The sequence below is a fragment of the Atractosteus spatula genome, chromosome 1 (genome assembly GCF_055471065.1).
Source record: "Atractosteus spatula isolate fAtrSpa1 chromosome 1, fAtrSpa1.hap1, whole genome shotgun sequence".
Classification (NCBI taxonomy): domain Eukaryota; kingdom Metazoa; phylum Chordata; class Actinopteri; order Semionotiformes; family Lepisosteidae; genus Atractosteus; species Atractosteus spatula.
In genome coordinates, this window is record NC_142706.1 from 66,629,707 (window position 1) to 66,651,158 (window position 21,452).

At 36.0% G+C, this 21,452-nt stretch overlaps 1 protein-coding gene across 2 annotated transcripts in view; it reads right to left on the minus strand.

Annotated features, from left to right (window-relative positions):
- The window catches only part of slit2 (slit homolog 2 (Drosophila)), a 166,617-nt gene that overhangs the window by 2,035 nt on the left and 143,130 nt on the right, over positions 1 to 21,452 (minus strand). The window contains exons 29-37 of one of the 2 annotated variants that reach the window (XM_088917782.1): positions 16,458 to 16,597; positions 14,856 to 14,882; positions 10,174 to 10,267; positions 9,406 to 9,543; positions 8,883 to 9,123; positions 7,278 to 7,408; positions 5,058 to 5,212; positions 2,556 to 2,844; positions 1,206 to 1,417 (exon numbers count right to left, since the gene is read on the minus strand). In XM_088917782.1, coding sequence (XP_088773908.1) covers positions 1,206 to 1,417; positions 2,556 to 2,844; positions 5,058 to 5,212; positions 7,278 to 7,408; positions 8,883 to 9,123; positions 9,406 to 9,543; positions 10,174 to 10,267; positions 14,856 to 14,882; positions 16,458 to 16,597 — 1,427 coding nt within the window. The remainder of the gene's footprint in view (positions 1 to 1,205; positions 1,418 to 2,555; positions 2,845 to 5,057; positions 5,213 to 7,277; positions 7,409 to 8,882; positions 9,124 to 9,405; positions 9,544 to 10,173; positions 10,268 to 14,855; positions 14,883 to 16,457; positions 16,598 to 21,452) is intronic. The other variant, XM_088917790.1, reaches the window with a different exon arrangement.

The following is a 21,452-nucleotide window of genomic DNA, read 5'->3' on the forward strand; positions in this document are numbered from 1 at the left end:
GGAACAAACCATGCCATTTTACCAACGGGGTTCAAAGTAATAAGACTAGAGGATTAGAACTCCCCTTCTCTTTCAATGGAAAACACTGAATTCAAAAGTACTCATAAAAAATACAACTGTAAGCCACAGCAGTTTTTTAAAAGAAGACACTTGTGCCCAAGCTGTGTAGGTCTGCTTGTTATTAAACAGCATTAGAATACATTAAAACATATAAACCTCTAAAAGCTATCTGTATGAAAACGTGTCACTCATGCAATTAAAAAAAAATCATGAACTGCAATTTCACAACACATAGATGGCAGCAAAAATGTAAGCTTTGGAACAGTCTTTTGGCAGAAAAGACTTATAAAGCACATGTGACTTTAAAATAATGTTACCCAAAAGATAAGATGAAACTGATGACATGTGGAAAGGACAAGGATAAGAGATGGGAAATCCTTTATCCTTTGCAGGCTGTCTCACCTGTCTCACCTGAGTGGGATTCTGGGTATGGTCGGAAGAGGCTGAGAGGTCCGAAATAGAGTTTGTAATAAAAACAGGAGCAGAGTCATTGGATTTGGACTCACAGTGAAAGAGGTAAAGGACACTACCCAGATACAGTACATAAAAACTGAGGCACAGCGTACACAAAAAGCTTAATTTTTGTGTAATGGTACATACTGTAGTATATTTACTGTGCTAAAATTATCATGAGAACATCCTAATTCTGTGACTCTGATATGATTTTTTAAAATAAATAAGCAAAATGTTTTTCAGCTATTCAATGCATGTACTGTATGAATAAAGTCAGTGTTTATAAACTTTTTGAAACATTCAGAGAACTACTTAAAAAATGACTAAAATGAATCAGAAAAAAAGCACCAACACCTTGTGAAAGTGATATTAAGGGATGCTATTGAGAATTTATATTCTGGTTTAGATTTTGGGCTGCTCCAGAACAATAAAGACTAAAGTCACTTAAACTGGGTATTGAAAATCATTCATATGCACATACATAGGGACCCTTATTAAAATAGTGTTTGTTATTAAAATAATTATTAATATTATTTATAAGTCCTCATAGTTTTGATGATCATTAGTTAAATTACATTTCATGGTGTGATACTTGTTAAGGTATTGGATAAAATTGACGAGGGCCATAAAGTTATTTATATTACAATGAACCAGTACAACAACATAGCTGCCAATAACTGTTTTATTCTTACCTCTGTCACAGCTGTCTCCGGTGTATCCACTGTTACACTCACAGTAGGGCTTGCCCAGGCCTGATAGTCTGCATTTTCCATGTTTGCACTTAATGGATTGGCAAGGGTTAAAGACATCTTCCTCTTCATCACACAACACACCCCCATAGCCTGGCTGGCACTTGCAGCTGTATGAGAATGCGTTGATAGACACACAGGTCCCATGGATACACCTGAAGATAGATATAAAGTGTTGAATCAGACAGTAACTACACCTCATGAAAGAGGCTTGAATTAAAACAATACAATTACATCTTAGTGCTTTTCATCCCACGATCCCAAAGCACTTTATACATATTCATCTTCATCTACCATACAATTACAGCATGTGACATGTGACAAGTGGCAGACCCATTACATAGCAGATCAGGTGTGGAAGATTTTGCTACCACAATTAAATTAAAAGGCAGAAAGGCAATTTTAATGAATAAGTAATCTGGACCTTGATTTATCTCTTCATCTGAAAGTTGGCAACTCATACAGCACAGTCTATCCAAACTCCAAAGTGGGGCATTGTTTTCTTGTTGAAAGTATAGTCCAGAGATGGGTGGTACAGTGGAGCAGTGGCTAGCATTGCTGTCTCGCAGTGCTAACTGCATGGAGTTTGTCTGGTCTTCCCATTTGTGTGGGTTTCCACCAGGTGCACCGGTTTCATGCCACAGTCCAAAGACATAATGGTAGGTTAGTTGGTTTCTGGGAAACTTGGCCCTGGTCTTAGTGAGTGCATGTTTGCGTCTCTGTGTGCCCTGACTTGCACCTGTTATTTGTAAAAGGTTCTGTCTCCCCTGTGACCCCGAATTGAATAAGGCTGTTAGAAAATGGATAAATGGTTCTGAGGAAAGAGTGCCACCCACTGGTCCACCAATACCATTTAGAGCAGGCAGGTCCTGGTTTTACCTCTCCCAAGCCAGTACTAACTAGTACCATTGTTGCATCACTTCTGAGATCTGACAAGATTAAGCTATAAGGCAGCAAAGCTGCTGAATAGAGAACTAAAGAGTGTGGCAGCTCTTCAACTTCAACACCAAACCTCAGGGGCTACTCTGTAATTAAATGCAAGTTGCTCTTTGATCAGGCAGGGATGTTCTTCTCTTTGAAAACTACACAAAAAAGGGCTAGTTTATTTTTAAGTAATATGATTTAAAAATAGAAAATTATTAGAGTTCATGGTTTAATGTTTGGAGAAGAAAAACATTTTTAAACAATATCTTTTACATTTGATGAAATAACAATCAAGCAATCAAGAGGCTGGTATCTGTAATAATATCTGGCTTTCGGTTGTGAAGCACAAGATTTTCTAAGAAGACGTACTTGTTGCCTTGACAGGGGTCGTTAGTTTGCTGGTCACACAGCACTCCAGTCCAACCCCCCTCACATTCGCAGGTGAAGCTGGACTGTCCTGTGGCATGACAGGTTCCATGCACACATACTTTCTTCTGGCAAGGCTCACACCCTGGCAAGATCCCCTCTTGCAACTGGAACTTGCTGAAATCCTGCAGCTCATTGTTGATATACAAGTTCCGGATGCACCCATGAAAGCTTGTACCATTCTGGCCTGGACCTTGACGAAGTGCCGCCACATTTGTCTTCACAGGCATTCCTACGTAATGACATCTGGTTAGTAATAGGTCCTGCACACTTAATGTGTCATCAACAAGGTGATATCTCATATAGTCAATATCTGTACTGTAGATGTAGCACACAACCCTTATTGGTTGGACAAACGTTTATATTGTTACAGCTATAGGTGACTTGGAAGTGAAGTGTCTGTAAGAGTTTTGATAAAGTGAGTAACATCTGGCAGTGTAAACATTTCCATCTTCAAAGCAGAGGGGACGTTTGCTGAGATGTATGGGGTCCCCACCCGGTGATCAAAAGCAATCATACAGTTTAACTTGGTTTACCTAATTAATTAGGTTGTGGGTAAATAACTGTCAATCTGTAGTCCAGATACACCAAATAAGATCACATTAAGACCACAGAGAAAAGAAGAGAGAAAAAGAAGAGAAAGAAGGTCAGACCACAAGAGAGATAGGATTCAGGAGGAGTTGGAACATGAAGCTTGCGCCAGGCGAGAGCCCCTACCTACTTCATGATCATCCAGACAAAACTTGACTGGAGCAAAGTATTTGAACCTTGTTAGAGAGAGCTTGCTATTCTGTGTTTTTCTCAGGAACTTGGGTTTCCCGAGTAAAAGATACCTTTGTTAAAGATGGCCTTTCCTGCTTTTGGGTGAATTTTTAGAAGAGGGAGATAGGCTCTCATTTATTTTGTTGCCTCCAGGTTTACAGAAAGAGAGATTTAACTGCAGGTTGTCCAGCATTTATTTTAGGAGGCATCTTAACTCTTATTTGGTCTCTGTAGGCATTATTTAAAAGTCGAATACTTGGTAGCAGTCTGGGGTTTTCTGGGTGATAAGAACGTTAGGCCTCTGGAGCACCTTGTTTGTACATACTATATTAACAGAATCACTTGTGTGCCAGAGAATAAAGAATTAACATGCCTCTAATTATACCAACCACTCAGATGTATTCTGGAGAAATCACTTACAAGTTGGAGGTTACGAATAATTATTGTACTTATTAGTAAGTAATTACTAAGTATTACTAAGTAAGACTAAACCGCTTTCCATTTTTGTAACCCCTATTTGTAACAATATGCTTAAGCTAAACGTAATTGTTTGTTATTAAATTACTGATTTGAATCATGTGATTTTCTAATCCTATAATTTCCTCTTGCATTAGCTTAGCATTGAACCATACAGAACATTTATTTGATCTTTTCTATTAATAGTTCACACAAAACTGCTGATATTTAGTTACAGTATAATACATTTTAATAACATTCGGTTTCATCACTGTGCATCTGAGCATCCTGAGAAGATCTTAAAAGTGATTTTAGAATATAAAAACATTATAAATGAGAGATGGCCATTCAGTCCATCTTGCTCATTTAGTTGCTAGTAGTTTAATGATCCAAGAATATTATCATGCTGTTTTGTAAAGGGTCCTGCAGAGTCAGCTTCAGCTAGACTGTTATTTTTTCTTAATGGAAATGGAAAGTGTTCTGAAACTTTAAATGTCTATTTTTAAATGCACACAAATGTAAATGGGATGCTGAAAAATACATTAAAGAAGATGTGACCATAAACATATTAAAATGTAATTTGGTCTAGGCATTCAGCTTATTGTCTAACTTTTATGATATTGTTTTTATGTCTGCAAAACCAAATTTGGCCTTCATTAACTAAATAAAAATGATTCTATGAGGGAAATAGTCAAAGGGAAAATAGTCATGGCTTTTTAGAAAATCTTCAGATTAAGGAAAAAACTGTTTTTGTTAAGTGGGACATTCACGTTCATTACACTGAACACCTACTGTACATTTAATATGTACTATTTTTGACTTTCTCTTTTGTTACCATGCAGGTAGCTCTTTACAGTTATCCTTAAGTAGGCTCATCTTGTCTACTGTATGACAATAACGAAGCGGCATTATTAAACAAGTGGTGGGGAGGTCAATCACATAACTGCCTATAGTACATGCCAGTTCTCCTGAGGCTGTTCCTCCAGGACTGCTGGGAAAAACTCACTTTGCAACACATTATGCTGACATTGCTAGTCAATTACCTCATCTCTAGGACACAGTCATTTAGCCCTTTTAAATTCAATCAGCTTGGGAGCAATAGCTTTCTGTGTTACACTTTATATTAGTGCTAGTAATTAGTACAGCATTCTTCATTTAGCGCGTTTGCAGGTAATTGGCATGTCGTGAGTTTTTGTTTAAATTCTTTTCAGCTCTGTTGACCCTTACCTCCGACATAGAGAGGCGAATCAAGGCTCAGTGTGGACTGTGGGGACAGGGTGCTGATACTTTTGGGACTCCCTCCATCGATTGAGAGAGAAAGCGTCTGGTCAAGAGCCACAAGTTCCACTACATGGAAGTTTCCGTCATTAATTGTTTCCACACTGAAAAGGTAAGATACACAGTAAACATGAATAAAAAGTAATCTACAGTTCGATGTTGCTGTATTTTTCATACAGTAAATACTGCATAATTTCAAAATATCTTCTTTCCAGTTGTGTCAGTCTTGCAATGTTGCTACTTCTGTGTACGTGCTGAAATTACATCGGGCATCAAGTTAAAAAAACCCTGTGATTTTTTTCCCCCTTTCCTAATGCAAAATCATCAAATACCACACTTCATATTAAAGGACTAAGGATAAATGCATTAAAGTGAAGAAAAATACTTTTTTGGCTTGCTGAAAGTATTCCTTTTCTCCTGCGAGAACCGAAACAAAGAGCAATCTGTCTGAAGGTTGAAAAGGCAACAGAAAGACATCAAAATATATAGTTGTTGCTCTGGAGACACAAACACATTTAAGTGTTTATAGTGAAAACGAGTGCCTGATAGTAAAGAAAAGGAAAAAAAGAAATTCCTTGAAAACCTGCCAAATATCAGGAATTCTCTCTCAGGGGCTTTTGATGTGCTCAGCATTTTAAAAAAGCGAGCACTGCAGAGATCTGCAGACTGACACAGAAATTGGCATTTGTGTCCTAGACTTGCAGAACAGTGGTTCAATTACAGGCACTCATTCACACAGCCCTTCTCAAGAGGGATTTTCTGAGGAAAGACAAGAATTTGTGTTGGGGATTACGGATGTAACAATACGTCTGTCAATAGTGAACATGTACTGTGATACATTACACAGTTCGCTTTGTGAGATGCCTCTGAGCAATGCATCTTTTTAATTAAATAGTCTCAGTAAAATTTCAAGGGACATTTACATGAAATTACTATCTAAAGCATACATAACAGTAGCATTATAAGCCTAACCCAACTTTGGCAATGAAAAGGAATAAATCCCTACATACTGTCAGTAAATTCCATATGTTTTTCCATATAATTATGTAATGCATTGTACAATTCCTTTTATGCCTTAAAATATCTTAAAGTCCTGTGTGTGACATATCTATAATGGTAATGTTTTATTTCTGGTAGTGTGAAGCTATTAAAAAAATCCTATTAAAAAAATATCCTAATTTATCTGATCCAATGTTGTCCCCTTTTTATTTTAATGTCTATAAATACAATTATTGGTCTTGCTTGGTCACTGGCAATCAATTATCTTTTCTTATACATACATTCTGTATTACATTCTATTATAATTTCTATTCTAATTAATTCTAACGAATCTATCCTAAATAATAATATCATAGTAAGACCAGGTGCTGGGGTATAGGTAATGACTGCACCACAGATGAGTGAGGCAGACACGTTCAATTGCTTTTAATTAAGAAAAAGAGAAATAATATTTAAATGCTTCTGAAACAGGACCTTTCAGAAACTACACTGAGAAACAGCACTGAGTAAAACAAATATACTGTGCAGCAAAAAAATGTTGTCTAAACTAATTTGAAAAATTCTGAATTTATTTTATGAACTTATATATGACGTAAAATAAGTTTTGACACAATTAATTTTTAAATTTGTTTTCAAAAAATATTTTCACAATATTACAATATTTGCCCCAAAAATCAAAATAAAACTTTAACCTAATCTTTACCTGCTTTACCTACGCTACTCTTATATTTATGAGTTAGAACATTTAGCAAAAATGTAATATATTTTTGCCTTCAAAGCTTTTCGATTTAAATATGAATATAAAACTTCAGTTTCCTAATCAGGACTTGAAACACATGGAAATATCTGGTGGGATATTTAAATTTTAAATGTTTAATTTGGAATGTACACATAATACATTACAATAATTGATGACAGAATGAGGTTTCAATCATCATTTCACCAAATTAAGTGTTATAATTTTGTGTATGTTTGACACAAACAGCATGACAAATAGGAAATTAAAAGGTAGTTTCAGGGGCAGCTGGTTTCTTTAATGAGCAAAGAAATATGACAATGAGAACATTATCAAAATGAGGCTGCATTGAGGAAAACATAAAGCAGCTTTTAGAAAGGTTATAAGCATTGCTAGATAAATGGAATATAGTAGTACATTTGGAAATGTATTACCTGTAAATAGCTGATGGTGGATAAGAACCAGTGTCATAGCTGACACGTAATCGTCCCCTATACAGCTCTACAGCAATGTGGTCATTGTCCCCTTTGTACAACAAAATTCCATTATCTTCATCTGTTGCAATCTATTGAATTACAAAGAAAAAAATGGACTATTAATAATTTTATATAATATGAACTGCCCCCACAGTAAAACAATATCTGGACAATATTTTAAATCTAAACTGCAACAAAATAAAAACTCAGTAGTGGCTTTTGTACTGCAAGAAGTCTCACTTATCTCCCCAAAACAAATAAAAATCAAATCAGTAATTTAATATCTGGACTTCCACCCCCCTTAAAAAAAGCTTTGGAAACAAATATTTTTATTACCTTTTTAGTTTACTGTCATAAAATAATAAAGTAAAATCACATTCTCAATTTTAAAGAATAACCACCAAAAATATCAGCATAACAATTAAAAACTGGGATCAGCAACTGAGACTAGTTGCTTTTCAAATTTAAGAGACTTCATTCAAGTCACTCCCCCAGACTCAGAAAATGTAGCTTTGTGAATATTCCCCTGGCCTGAAAACAGTATTAAATGTGGTCTGTGTAGGGTGGTGAAAAGACTTCACCTTCAACCTTAAATTTAGTGCACGTATGTACAGTATATTAATACAGTATAATACATCTACCATTTATGCTGTAATCCAAGTCATTTACACATTAAACAAACACAATGAGTTTAACACAGAACTGTGGGAGAATTGCATTTTTTTCACACTGACCAAAATAAAGTTTCTACAACTCCCTATGACATTTCAGCATTTCATTTAGAACACCAAATATCTGTTTACCACTTTATGTAATGGTAGTGTAGTTGCCACACTTCAGTACCCTGGACAGCTCAAAGGAGAAAGATACTCTGACCACCAGCAGATACATTTTCTATCATCTTCAGAAGTCTTAGATGCTTTTGCAAGACCAAAACTGGTAGTGAGGGTCAATGAGAATCATGTACCATTCTCACATGCCAGCTTGCAGATGCATCTCAGCTAGTAAATTTTAGGATGTGCATTTCCACTGATGTTGAGTTGTGTTCTAAACAGGTCCAAAGATGTTCAGAGATGTTACATATGTCATACTTGACAAGTGCCGTCTAGACGAGCCGAAAACATCAACTGAGATGCAAGGTTTGTGCAGTTTGGAAGGCAATTGCAATAATGGCGAGGCCAAGTGAAGGGAAATCACAAAAATAAATTGATCAATGATTGATCAGTTTTTACTGGGCACCGCTAATCATATGAATAAATTTTGAAACTTCTGTATTCTGAATATGACATATGAATGACATCAGCAAGAAAAATGGAAATTGCAGAAAGACAATTTCATAGATTATAGCTGAACTGTATGACCAGAGAATTCTTATGCAATGGTTTTAGGAAAAGGTCACATTGTTATCTTTCATCCTGCTCACACGATCCCATATGGTCCCCATGGACATTCTTTAACTCAGAAAGACACTTTGCAATTGTCACTCCACTCAGGAAAAGCATCTGGAACTGTAGCCCATTGCTATAATTACGCGTTTTTAATTTTGTGTGACATCATCTCTACCTGCAACGAAATGTTGGCCTGTGAGTCAATCAGGGAGGATGGGATCTGCAGAAAGGACTCCCTGTCCACAAAGTTGACGCTGATAAGCTTCTCGCACTTCTCCCCGCGGTATCCCTGCAAACACTGGCACTCAGGGTCTGTGTCCTTTACGAAGCACTGGGCTCCATTTTGACACTCATAGTTGTCACAAGGGCTTGTCCGCGGTAAGACCATCGGTGGAGAAAACTCACAAAATAAGCCACTGCCCGGCAAAACAAGAAATGAAAAAAAATAGTTATAATTTATGTGAAAATCACAGGTCCAAATGCAAAATCAACTGATACGATATGCATCATTTATATGAAAATGGTATAGTAATAAAATAACTCTATAAATTATTGAAAATCTAGGTCTTTAGTCTTCATTACAGCCTATTTGATGGATGAAATATTTGTTTAATTCATATCAAGTCATATTAATCTAACACAATTACACTCACACTAGATACACAAATATTATGATGGAATGAAATAAAATGTCTCACCTATATCCCTCAGGGCACACACAGGTATAGCCATTTACTGCATCGATGCAATGGGCTCCATTTTTGCATTTATTTTCCTGGCAGTCATCAAAGTCGATGTCACACTGGTCCCCAACATACCCTGGCATGCACTCACATCTGTAAAAGTTACAACAATATAAGAAATTATCTTTACAAACTGTACATACCACACACATGGAATGGTTCATCAGTACTGCATCAGGGAGCTACAGTTTGGAATCTATAGTTGGGTTTGTCTTATTATGAATCTTTATATAAACAAACCAAAAATAAGGTGAAGAGACTGAACTTGAAGAAACATAGGTGGAAGAAACTGTGCACCTTTAATCCATATTTCATGTCCTGTAATTAATTGCAATTGTGTGGCCATATAACTCAAACATTTTGAAATACAATATATTTTAAAATTGATTTTTAATTGGTACAATGAACTTATATCTGAACAGTATTATCATTAATAAATGTGTGAGTCAAGATCAGCAGAATTCAAATAATGTCAATGTACTGTATGAATATTCTCCATCTATGAAAGGATTTCTCGCAAATTACTGAGGCGTGTTCCTTGACTACATTTTCCTTGATAATAATAAAATAATAGCAGGTTCAAAAGTCTCATTTTATAATAAGAAAAACAGTAAGCATCTGCTGAGTCTGAGAAAAGAAAAATATTAACATAGAAATTAATGAAAATAGACAAAATGTTTGCAAGCCATCATCAGGAATACAGAAAACTCTTTTTGTACTCACTTGTATCCTTTGGGTGCCAAGATGCACTTGGAGTCATGCTGACAGAGGTTCAGCTCAGGAGCACAGAAATCCAACTTTTCCTCACACAGCTCACCTGCAAAACAAAAGAAGACAGGTACTGTATGTGTCATCTATGGTTCCAAAACTGGTATGGTAACCAAATTGTAATAATCTTTCCAATGCATTTATGCTCCCCAAAACTGTTTTTTTATTTCTTATTAAAATAACAATATACTGCAAAAACTCCCTTTCCTTCAAACAACCATGTAATCATCCAGCCTTGCCAATTTTAAAACATAAGGCTTTGCAGAGCCAGTTATAGATTGTGTCATGAAAGGTTTGATGAAATCACAGAATGTATTTTCAATTTATATTTCTGAGCTGACGACTATTGCTGCTGGTGCCAAGACAGAGCCCCTGCTGTGCTGGGGTATTAAATTATTTATCTTTTTTTTTCCTTAGTGAACTCTTTTCAAACAAATTATATTGCAGAGAAAGCCATCTTTTTTTTTCCTTCAGTGATACAATGCCCTGGAGAGTTTAAAATGACTTTGCCTTCTAAGGCTCAAAATTCAACTCAAAGGATTCTGTCTTTACACAGTTGCTTTCTGAGAGATGCCAGATGCGTGTCTCAGGACACCATAAATCAATAAAAAGATTTTGTGAAATTACATACAAGGCACTAAATTATGAATCTTTAATACCAGTCACACTCTGCCTTCCCTAAGGGAATGGCTGTGATGAATGGCTTATGGCTTAGCCATGTGTAGTCTGGGAAAAACAATAGAACCTGCAGTCATGTAGACAACCAATATTCTGCCACTGATAAATTATCAAGGTCTGTGGTAACATAATGTTCTGTGAGCTCTACTGATTCTGTAAAAAGCAGGATCCATAAATACAATGTAAAAAGATGCAACATACCATATATTCATTTCCAACTGAGCAAATCTGTCTGCTTTTAATTATAGTATTTTTCTTTTTTAACTCTCTTAATCTCCTAATGATAGAAAAGTTTGAGTTCTGAAATATTTTATGATGTGCGTGCATGTCAAGTGCCATGCATCGTTGTAAGATTAGACCTAGGAGATCATATTTATACCCTACAGGGCTTTGATCTGATTTAAATACAAATAGTTGAGTTTACAGAATGATTTATGATTTTCAGCTATGCAAACTACGTCCTGGTATACGGCTCTGCTGATTAAAATCTCTCAAATTCCAACCATCACATTGCTTTTGTGCAAAAACATTGATATTTCTTTTAGCACAATGTAAATATAAAGGGCTTCGTATTTAAATTGATCTCGAATCATGCCTCCGGGGCTTAAATTAATTAGCAGATCCATCTTATTTCTTTTCTGTTGCTTTTGCTTAAGACATTGCATTGCACAGTGCCATTCCCTCCAGCGTTGTAGTTACTGTTTCATAACAAGGATACATCACCTCTTCTCCTAATGTGTTGCTGGCAGATTGGTAGCATTTTAAAAGGTGTACACTGACATAAAATGGTACAATGTTCAAGGTCAATGTGCATACCTCCGTGACTACTTATGATGGGAATTATTTTTAATTAATGCGGAGAAGGATGACAACGGGCACCACAGTGATGGAACACCCTCTTAAACCTTACTGTACATGGACTTATAACATTGAAAGGATTTGCCTTTTCAAATCAAATGACATACACTTCAAAGGCATTTGGATTGTTTTCTTGCCCCACACAGTAGAAATACAGTTTTAAATTAATGAAGATTTCTACTGAGTGACTACTTTGTTACAGGTTTAAAAGTTTGTTTTAAGTTATTAACTCCCACTTTCAGAACTTGATTTGACTGTACCCAAAGCCTACTAAGCAAATTGATAAAACTGAAGGCAAGAGCCTAGTCAAAATGCCAAGGTCAATTGATTAGAGTGTGTTGATGATATACAGTACATCTTTGCCATGTAAATAAATACACTGATTTGATTAACTATGATAACAGAATATGTATTGAAGCGGTTCAAGAAGAGAGCTGCGTCAGCATGAGTAGGCTGCAAAGGAACAGATAAGGGTTCATTCCATGCTGAGAGGTAAAGAAAAGAAACACAAAGTTTCAGCTGTGGACTCTGGAGCCTTTGTGAGGTGTAGCTCCAGAGCCAAAACGTAGTGTTTTTTTCTTTACCTCTCAGCAAGGAATGACCAGAAAATAAAGTTTATTTTAAAAGGCTAATGTCTACTCGTGGACATATATACAGTATACAGTATATGCAGTTTTGAGTATGTGTAATAAATGCTTGTATATGAAAAAAAATATTTGTAATTATTTAAATGTAGTAAATACTGTAGTCTCTCATCCTAGCGTCCCGGATCAGCAGGGTACGCTTGTCGGCACGCCCGTCTCCAATTAGTGGTTTGAACCAAATCTCTGACGTTGCCATTAAATGCGACCGAGAATACTCCAAGTGGTGCGTCGCTCCGCCTGCCGTCGGAGTGGGAGGGAGGGGGGGGGAAGGAGAACAAAGTAATGTAGCCGATTCATAGAGGGGTATTATTAGGAGGCATGGGAAATTTGGCCAGGACGCCGGGGTTACACCCCTACTCTTTTCGAGAAACACCCTGGGATTTTTAATGACCACAGAGAGTCAGGACCTCGGTTTTACATCTCATCCAAAAGACGGCGCTTGTTTACAGTATAGTATATAGTGTCCCCATCACTATACTGGGGCATTAGGACCCACATGGACCGCAGGGTGAGCGCCCCCTGCTGGCCTCACTAACACCTCTTCCAGCAGCAAACTTTTTCCCAGGAGGTCTCCCATCCAGGTACTGACCAGGCTCACACCTGCTTAGCTTCAGTGGGTTGCCAATTGTAAGTTGCAGTTTGACATGGCTGCTGGCATAGTAAATACTGTAATACTCTAAGTCATACGTAATAAACACTCATTCAGCCTACCATCCGGGAATTTGGACACCCACTTTTAGGAAACAGGTTACCATCACTTACATCTCGAACTCTACAGACATCATATATTAAGTCCCACATTTAGACTTAATTACATTGAGCTTATTCATGCAGTTAACATCCAACATTAAAATGATATTTGCAACCTATTTGCAAACCAGGGAATTTCTTACAGCAATTTTAAATTTGACCATTTATTTTTACACCAGAAAATCTCACATTTAAAGTACACTCTGATCCAAACTACATATTTAAAGTGCTGTGTTGGCTTGTCCTTGCCTTTGGTCTCTTCGCTGTTAACATCTCTGAATTACAAGGTAATTTACTGTAGCAAAGCTGACTTTTCTTGAAGTACTATTCTTAATGGGAAGCCATCCAGGCAACAATCAGCCTGATGCCAATTGTCTGTATATGCTTCTGATTTACAACACATAGTTGTTTTAAACTCCTGGCAAAAGATAGCTCTAAATGCAGGCATAAATTCCATTCTTCCTCTGTCTAGCGTCTCTTTAAATAGTTCATGTATCTATCGGCTAGCTTATAATCATAAAAATAAATGGGGCCTTGTAAGAATAGATCCAGCGTTTTTTTGCATTCATGAAAAGAGACACCTGCTATTATCAGATCTTTCTTTATCTTAATATTGGTCAGGATATTCTTATTATGGCAAAATACGGCTATATTATTGAAGGCTCAAATCGAAATGAGTCTTCAAATGTTTTTGTTGGTTAACGTCTTATACTTTGAAGGAGCATGGTGATAAGCAAATTATCTCCACTCCAGGGTCCCGGGAATGTGGTGTTTTCATGATCTCTCCATGTCAGAATGGGGTTGCAAAAGGAGCTCACAAAGACATTCACGTTAGATTTGACTGGCAACTCCACATTGTAACTTAGTGGGAGGGAGGAGGCAAGATGGGATTTCATACTTGATGGGTTGTTTTCAGCACAACAAGTACTGGCTTTGGGCTGATAGTGAAATAAAGCTTAATGAGTAGGCCTCATCTAATTGTGGAATTCCTGATAAAGAGTGTGTCTAGGAAAATGTATTTAAATATTCACAGAAATTGAAGTTCCTCCCATATGTGATAAAATATTTTGTTTAAAATTATTTTCTAAGTAAAAACTTACTTCAAATTACCCAAATATTTATGCAAAAAGGCAAGATTTTGAATCTTCAGATATACTGTAGCTTACAACCATAACTGCATTTTTAAACTTCTATTTGCAGTCTATATAATAGATATCATTGCAGTAACAGAGGCAGATATTTCCATATATTAGCTGACATTAAATTTGTACACCTCAATGTTTCAAAGATTTTCTACATTTGCTCTGAACGATGCTTATGGTGGGCTCTGATAACCACATTGCAGAAGAAATGAAGCAACAAAGAAAGACAAAGGCCATGCTTGCAACAGTATAAGCATTGTCATACTCTCCTCTTTGAAGAACTGGTTTACTAATCTTTAGTTCTGTCCAGCTATACGACCACAACAAGACATTTCTGGATCATCCATATTGACTGTAAAACATTTAACTTACATAGCAAATATTTTTTAAAAATGTGAGATAATGCAGAGACATGATGCCTGCGATGCTTGTAAAGCATGATTAATTTCACTTGATTTTAAAAAGCTGGACCAAACAAAGGTATTACAAGAGAAATTCAATGCTGCTGTAAACATTGCCACAGAATATAATAAAATACTGTAGATGAAAAATAACAGAAACTAACCTTTTTCCACCTCATTGAGATTAGCAGCTTGCAGTGACAAAGACAGAAGAGACAAGGCTTTTACACTGGTTTACAGTAGCAGAGCACTAGAACATAAACTAATAAGCAGACACAGGAAGGCAATGAAAACACCATACTTTTACTATAGCAAAGAGTATAACATGGAAGGCTGAGTCAGATTCCACCATATGCAAATAAAATCTAAACAACCCCTTCCTTTCCTTACACGACACATATCTGTTGAATGTTGAATTCAATCAAATTATAGAGAATCGGTCCTGAAGTGTAATTATGTATTACAGCCTTAGAGCTCAAGAAATCTGGTGTTTCCTGTAAGAAACAAATTGCAGTTTAAAACAAGACAAATTGAGTGTGAAATCAGCCAACAAGGTGACCTGAACTCAGTTATTTTCCATATGCTGGCATAAGGTACCCTGGAGGCTAACAGCATGTTGCAAAATTAAATTCTTTAAGAGCAGTGCGCAAAACAGGCCCCCCAAAGTGTACAGTTTTCTTCTTATTCTTATTAACATTAAACTGTTTTTAAATGGGCATATACTGTATTTAGAGTTTTAACTGATTTACAGTTTATGATTCCTATGATCATAAGAAAAAATACAAATGAGAGGAGGCTTTTTAGCCCATTTAGCCAATGTGGTAGTTAATTAATTGATCCAAACATCTCATCTAGGCATTTTTTTGAAAAAGTCAGGGTATCTGCTTTAGCAATGTGGTTGGGTAGCTTGTTCCATACTCCCATAACCCTTTGGATAAAGAAATGCCTCCTCTTCTTTCACATAGTAGTATGAATAAACATTCTGCTATTTAGCAATATTAGTTTCAGATCTGAAATAAATTTACCTTTTTAAAGGAATTATTTTATGAAAACGACAGAAAAACACATACATTTGTACACTCAACTACCATTTCTTTTGTTGTGAAAACCAGTTTCCAACAACATACAGTAGTTACAGGACGAGCAAATAATATAAAACTCAAATATTCAGATCAATCTGAAGATAACTGGAGAAATTAAAGAATCTCACATGCTCAGAATTGTGTTATGCTTTTTGATGATCAGTCACACGGGTTATGTTTTTCCTGACTTTATGTGAACGTCAGGAAATCAATTGTGGTTAGCTGTCCTTGTCATACAAAACCATCATTCTGCCGCAAACACCATGAAGCTGCAAGCTTTGAATCTTGTGGGCTTACAGTCTGCTGTCAAGGTTAGAAGATTAGTTTACCCCGCCAGGTGGAAGGAAGCCACCACATTATTATGTTGGCTCACCTTGAGTTTCATATAAAACTGATTTTTTGATTAATCTTACATTCAAAATGTATTTTTTGCAAATAGATTAATTTAAACTTTTGCAATTGAAATGCAGTATTAATACTAATGCATGTGTGTGAACAGAATAATATTACAGTATATAACCATGTCCATTTAAACTCTGTACATTTAATAGATTTGACATGCACATGGCTACAAATAATCCTTTGCTGTCTGTTACACAATATTCATACATTACACATGTGACATACTGTCCAGGTACCCAATACAAGACGTATATTATCATCAAATGTCCTTTCTGGTCTTACCTGTGTATTCAGGGGGGCAGAGACAGGTGTAATTGTTGATTCCATCTATGCAAGTAGAGTTGTTTTCACAGTCATTATCCTCACAGTCATCAATATTAATTTCACAAGTCTCGCCTTCAAATCCATCAGCACACTTACACCTTAAAGAACAAGAGTAGAACTTAGAATCTTTTTTTGAAAAGCACAAACAGGACAATTGCATTTAAAAAAACAAATAACTGTTTATCTTAATCATAAAAATGTCCCTGTTTGCTTAGATTCCAGTCCAGTCATTTTCAAATGGAATATTTTGTTGATCAGAAACTTAAAATTTGGTTTACAATTTTGTTTGTGTGTATTTGTTTAATACACACTGCTTCCTGGAAATCTGTACTGTGATCCTAATGAGTTTTTTATAATATATATCCAAATACATACTGAATCTACTGTATGTGAACTGTATTTGACTGTTGCAAAGCTACTAATGTTGTTACTCCATTGTGCCTTTTACAGTATATTTGCAATTTAATCATTTTCCACCCAGTTTTTGAGTCTTTTTTAATTGAATCCCAAAAAGCCCATTTACAACGGAACACAGATTAAATCTGAAACTTTCATCCGCCCACCAATTGCAAATTACTAACCTATTACTTGATAATGTCTCTTTGTTAGCCAGAAACATTTTGTTTATATCCAAAAGAAAGCTGCATTCAAGTACTGAGTTTACTGTATATATGTGAATAATAGGTGGGTTGAAGTTTTGATTTAATCTCAGTCCCAGAGATTGCAATGTTTGAATGGAGAAAATATTAAGTGCCAAATGCAGCAAAGTGTAATTTTATTTCAGGCCAGGACAGCCAGCCAGAGATCAAACAGTTAATAGCTTCTGACAAGCAGGAAGCTCATTTATGCTGTTAAACCCAGAATCTGTGGTAAATGTAAACACTGAGGGTCCTATACTCATAGCACTTAGCTTCTGACAAATCTCCAGTGCCTCCAAACTTGTAAATTCACTTTTTAATAGCTACTTGTTTTCTCTAATCTATCCTGAGCATCAAAAGGAACTTCATCACTTCCAACTGCAACAATGTCATAAGGTCATTAAGGTCATTGTTTTTTAAAGTATTTTTAAAGTTACTGCACTGGAATTTTTTAACAGACATGGCACAGGTAAATTATTTATGCTGAATAACATTTGTTGTCAATGTGGCTGAAAAGCACATGGTCTACTGTGAAAGTCAAGGGCGAGTAGCATGTGTATCAGGTGAGTAACACATTCATGTCATAACGGACACATTTGCAAGTAATGCCCTTATTACCGCAGCAGCATGAGGACATGTTTTGTCATGGTGGAATGTTGTGACATTAGGATGATCCTGCAGAAAGTGCAGAAAGTGAGGTCCCAGGACATGATCAGTGTAGTGCAATCAGGTTACCATCATGCACTGCATGTGGAGTTCTGTAGTGATTCTTGCCCATACCAACAAACTTGGGTATGGATGTGTCAGTTTTGGACTTGTCATGATTCCTAGTCTCCTGGATTGTGGCCTATCATTGATGAACTTCTTATCTGTTACATTTTGCCAGGTTAGATACTGGTACTGTACTGTACATACCATATAGCAAGACACAGTATGCAGTATCCATTCTCCAAAATAAGCTGGTACAAAGGCATTGTTATCTTGATAAACAGGACATACCAGTTCCTGTGTTTTTCTTTTTTGGTCTTCACCAGGCTTGATATTTATCAGATTACATAATCTCATGACCTGTTCCCAAACAACTGCCTCACTAATGAGGTGGTTTAGTGCTTACGTGACATTCCATGTGCATCATAGTCATTAATGATCCTTTAATCAAAAATACGCCAAACATGAAAACATACAGTACATGCATAGAGTAAAAAGTTTCTTTTGATGCTGTATTTATTCTGGATGTAAATTCTAACAGGTAAGAGTTTAAAGTTAATGGAGAGTTTAAACTCTTAAGAATTAATTAAACTCTCCATTACAAGAATCTCATAAACTCCTATCACTCCTGCACTTCAAATATCCAGCCACAACTTCAAGTTAAGCACATAAAACAACAAATATACAAGTAGTTTTGTATAATGGAGACAAGTTCTACACGGTATTACATCCTGTGGTATACACAATCGATGTAAGATTCAGGTACGTCTTTTAATGATAATTCCAGGCTATATTCCTCAAAGAACATCTTAACTAAACATGATGTTTTAAGCAGAATGCAGTCTTACATCTTTGTTTGATTTAAGTCACTGCATGATATTTCACTGAACCAAAATAATGGCAAAATTATTCAAAATTCAAAATTCAAAAAAGGACCCCAAAAAAGCAAAACAACATGACTAAAACATTTTAGCATGACTGAACGCTATCAGTGACATTATGTTGATCTGATTATTTTTTTTAATGAAAACATGCAGCACAGAACTTATGTAACTGTCTAGAGTCTAGAAAGCCTACTGTATGTCGCATTATAGCATACTATGGACACCGATGTCTACACCAGATTTATTGTCCATGTGCTACACCTTACTAGAAATGTACTGGAAAGATTATTGACATTCTTATGGAATTCACAATTTATACTTTTGTTTTTACAATATATTTTCTGGCATACATGTATGTTTAAAATAACAATTCCTTTATAAAATGTTAGCAAATATACATCATTTCTCATTACCTACTTAGTTGTGCCAATTAATATTTTACAGGCAGAAGAATATAACTGATTAATCTTTAGACAAAAAGTTTAGGTAAGAGGTCTTGATAATTCGTTAATGAAGTGCTGCAGAAAAAGCCATTCCCATTTCACACTCCACCTTATTAGGTTTTATAAGAAGATTACCATTCTCTTGTGGAATTATTACGTTAATTTAATAGAGTATTCTATTTTATTATTCATGAAGTGCAGCTGGAGCCATTTTATTCTCTGATTAACTAATTCCAATTTTAAAGTGCTCACAGCATGTTGAGCTGCAGCACACAAAAAAAAAATTCCTTAATTCCTTGATTCAATGTGTGAGCATGACATTACCTTCATTCTGAGATGTCCTTCCAGAAAAAAAGGAAAAAGGGCTCATAACTTACACTGTCTCCTTAAGGAAACATTGTTCTTCATATGATAATCTGCTATTTAATTCTAATATGTACAGTATAACCAATTCCAATTTTAAAGAGCTCACAATATGCTGAGGTGCAGCACATGCAAAATACATCCTTAATTCCCTGATTCAATGTGCAAGCATGACTTTACTCTCATTCTGAGAAAACCTTCTAGAAAGAAAAAAGAGAAATGTCTCCCATTTTACATATCCTGAAGGAATGGTTGTTCTTTATCATACATTATTTTTAAATTCTAATACTTTCAGTTTCTATATTAGTTTAAACAAGGTACCTCAAGGTGACAAAAGGAATCAGAAACACAAAACACTGGTAGATCTAAGGACATTTTAATGATTTTCAACTATTGTTCTTCAGAAAAATGTAGACTGTCCTTGAGCCACCTTGCAAAAACATTTACTATGCGTTAGGAAATAGTAGTGAGGACCCTATGCAGAAAACTAGAACGATTTCCAGAGGGGTAGTCGATAGAACAATCCGAGGTCCTAAAGCCGTAGGTAAACAAGCCGGTGCAAAAGTACAAAACCAGAAGCGGAGCCGTAAACTGTGAGGAAGCCGAGAGTCGAAACCAGAACAATAACCAAAGTACCAAAACCAAAACCAGGAGACGTAGTCGGAAAACAAACCAGAGTCAGGAAGCCAAAAACCAAGCGGTAAGTTGTAGCGAAAATGGAAGCAGCTCTAGCCAGGAAAAACCCTAATACTGAGCACAGGGGAGTGTGTGAAGCAGCATTAAATAGGCTGGGGTAAATTAGCTAATTGTGAATCGTGCTGAAATCCGAGGTGGAATGACAAGTCCTCCGGGGGCGTAGCGTAACACTATGAATAAGCAGCTATATATTTATGTGATGAATTCTGAGTTGATTTTTCATATCTAATGTAAGTGACATTTTCTTTTCCTAAGGCTTAATTTTGTCATAAAAAGATACACCATTATAGTCTGCGGTCACTTTTCTCATACCTAATATTTAGGTATTAGTGTGGTTAATTGATGCTGAAAAACTTTATTTCTCAGTAATTGTCACCTATGTTCAAGTTAATACCTTCAAGCGTCCTTAGGTATATTCATCTTTACTTTTGTAGGGACTAGTTTGATGAACAATTGTTTTGCAAGATGGCAAGAGTAGATTTTTTTACATCGGTTGCTGCTTAGATCTTTGAGCCCATAATCGTCTTTCCAAAATTCTGTTTCCTCTTTCTTTCATGGGATCACGAGGGAGCTGCATCAGTGTGCAAGATGAAAAGGAACAAGCAGGAAGGTAAATCCAGGCTGAATCCAGCAAGAAAAAACCCAATGTTCCGGATGTTAAACCTTCTTCAGATGTGAAGATGGCTCTACAGCTGAATCCTTGTCTCTTTCGTTCCACTTTTCAGCATGGAATTACTCTCTACTTGTCTCTTTAATTCCTGACAGTCCCATTTAAAAAAATACTTTATCACAGTTCCTCCAAATCGAACTGACATTTTGTAATGTATGATGACTTCAGTTTGATATACTTGGGGACATCGAACATTGTTCCTCCTAGAAATACAGAAGCTGGTAATGTGACTGAGAAAATACGACTGGACTTTCTTTCTTGGGCTGTGGGGCCTTTTTTAAAATTAGTATCCATCATTTTTTAATGTGTAAACTGATTGCTCAACAAAATGCTCATACTGGTAGAGATTTTAGTCTATATATAGTACGTTAAGGTTGAACCTCAGAAAAATAATTACTGAAAGCAATTTGTACACTATTTCAGGATAGCTGGCACATGCTTCTCCCAAAGTATGATGTAGAACAGACAATACGACACTCATAAACCTAAGAAGGCTGATTATGATAAATATTTGTTGAGGTGTTAAACTATGAATATCAGGAGCCTATAAG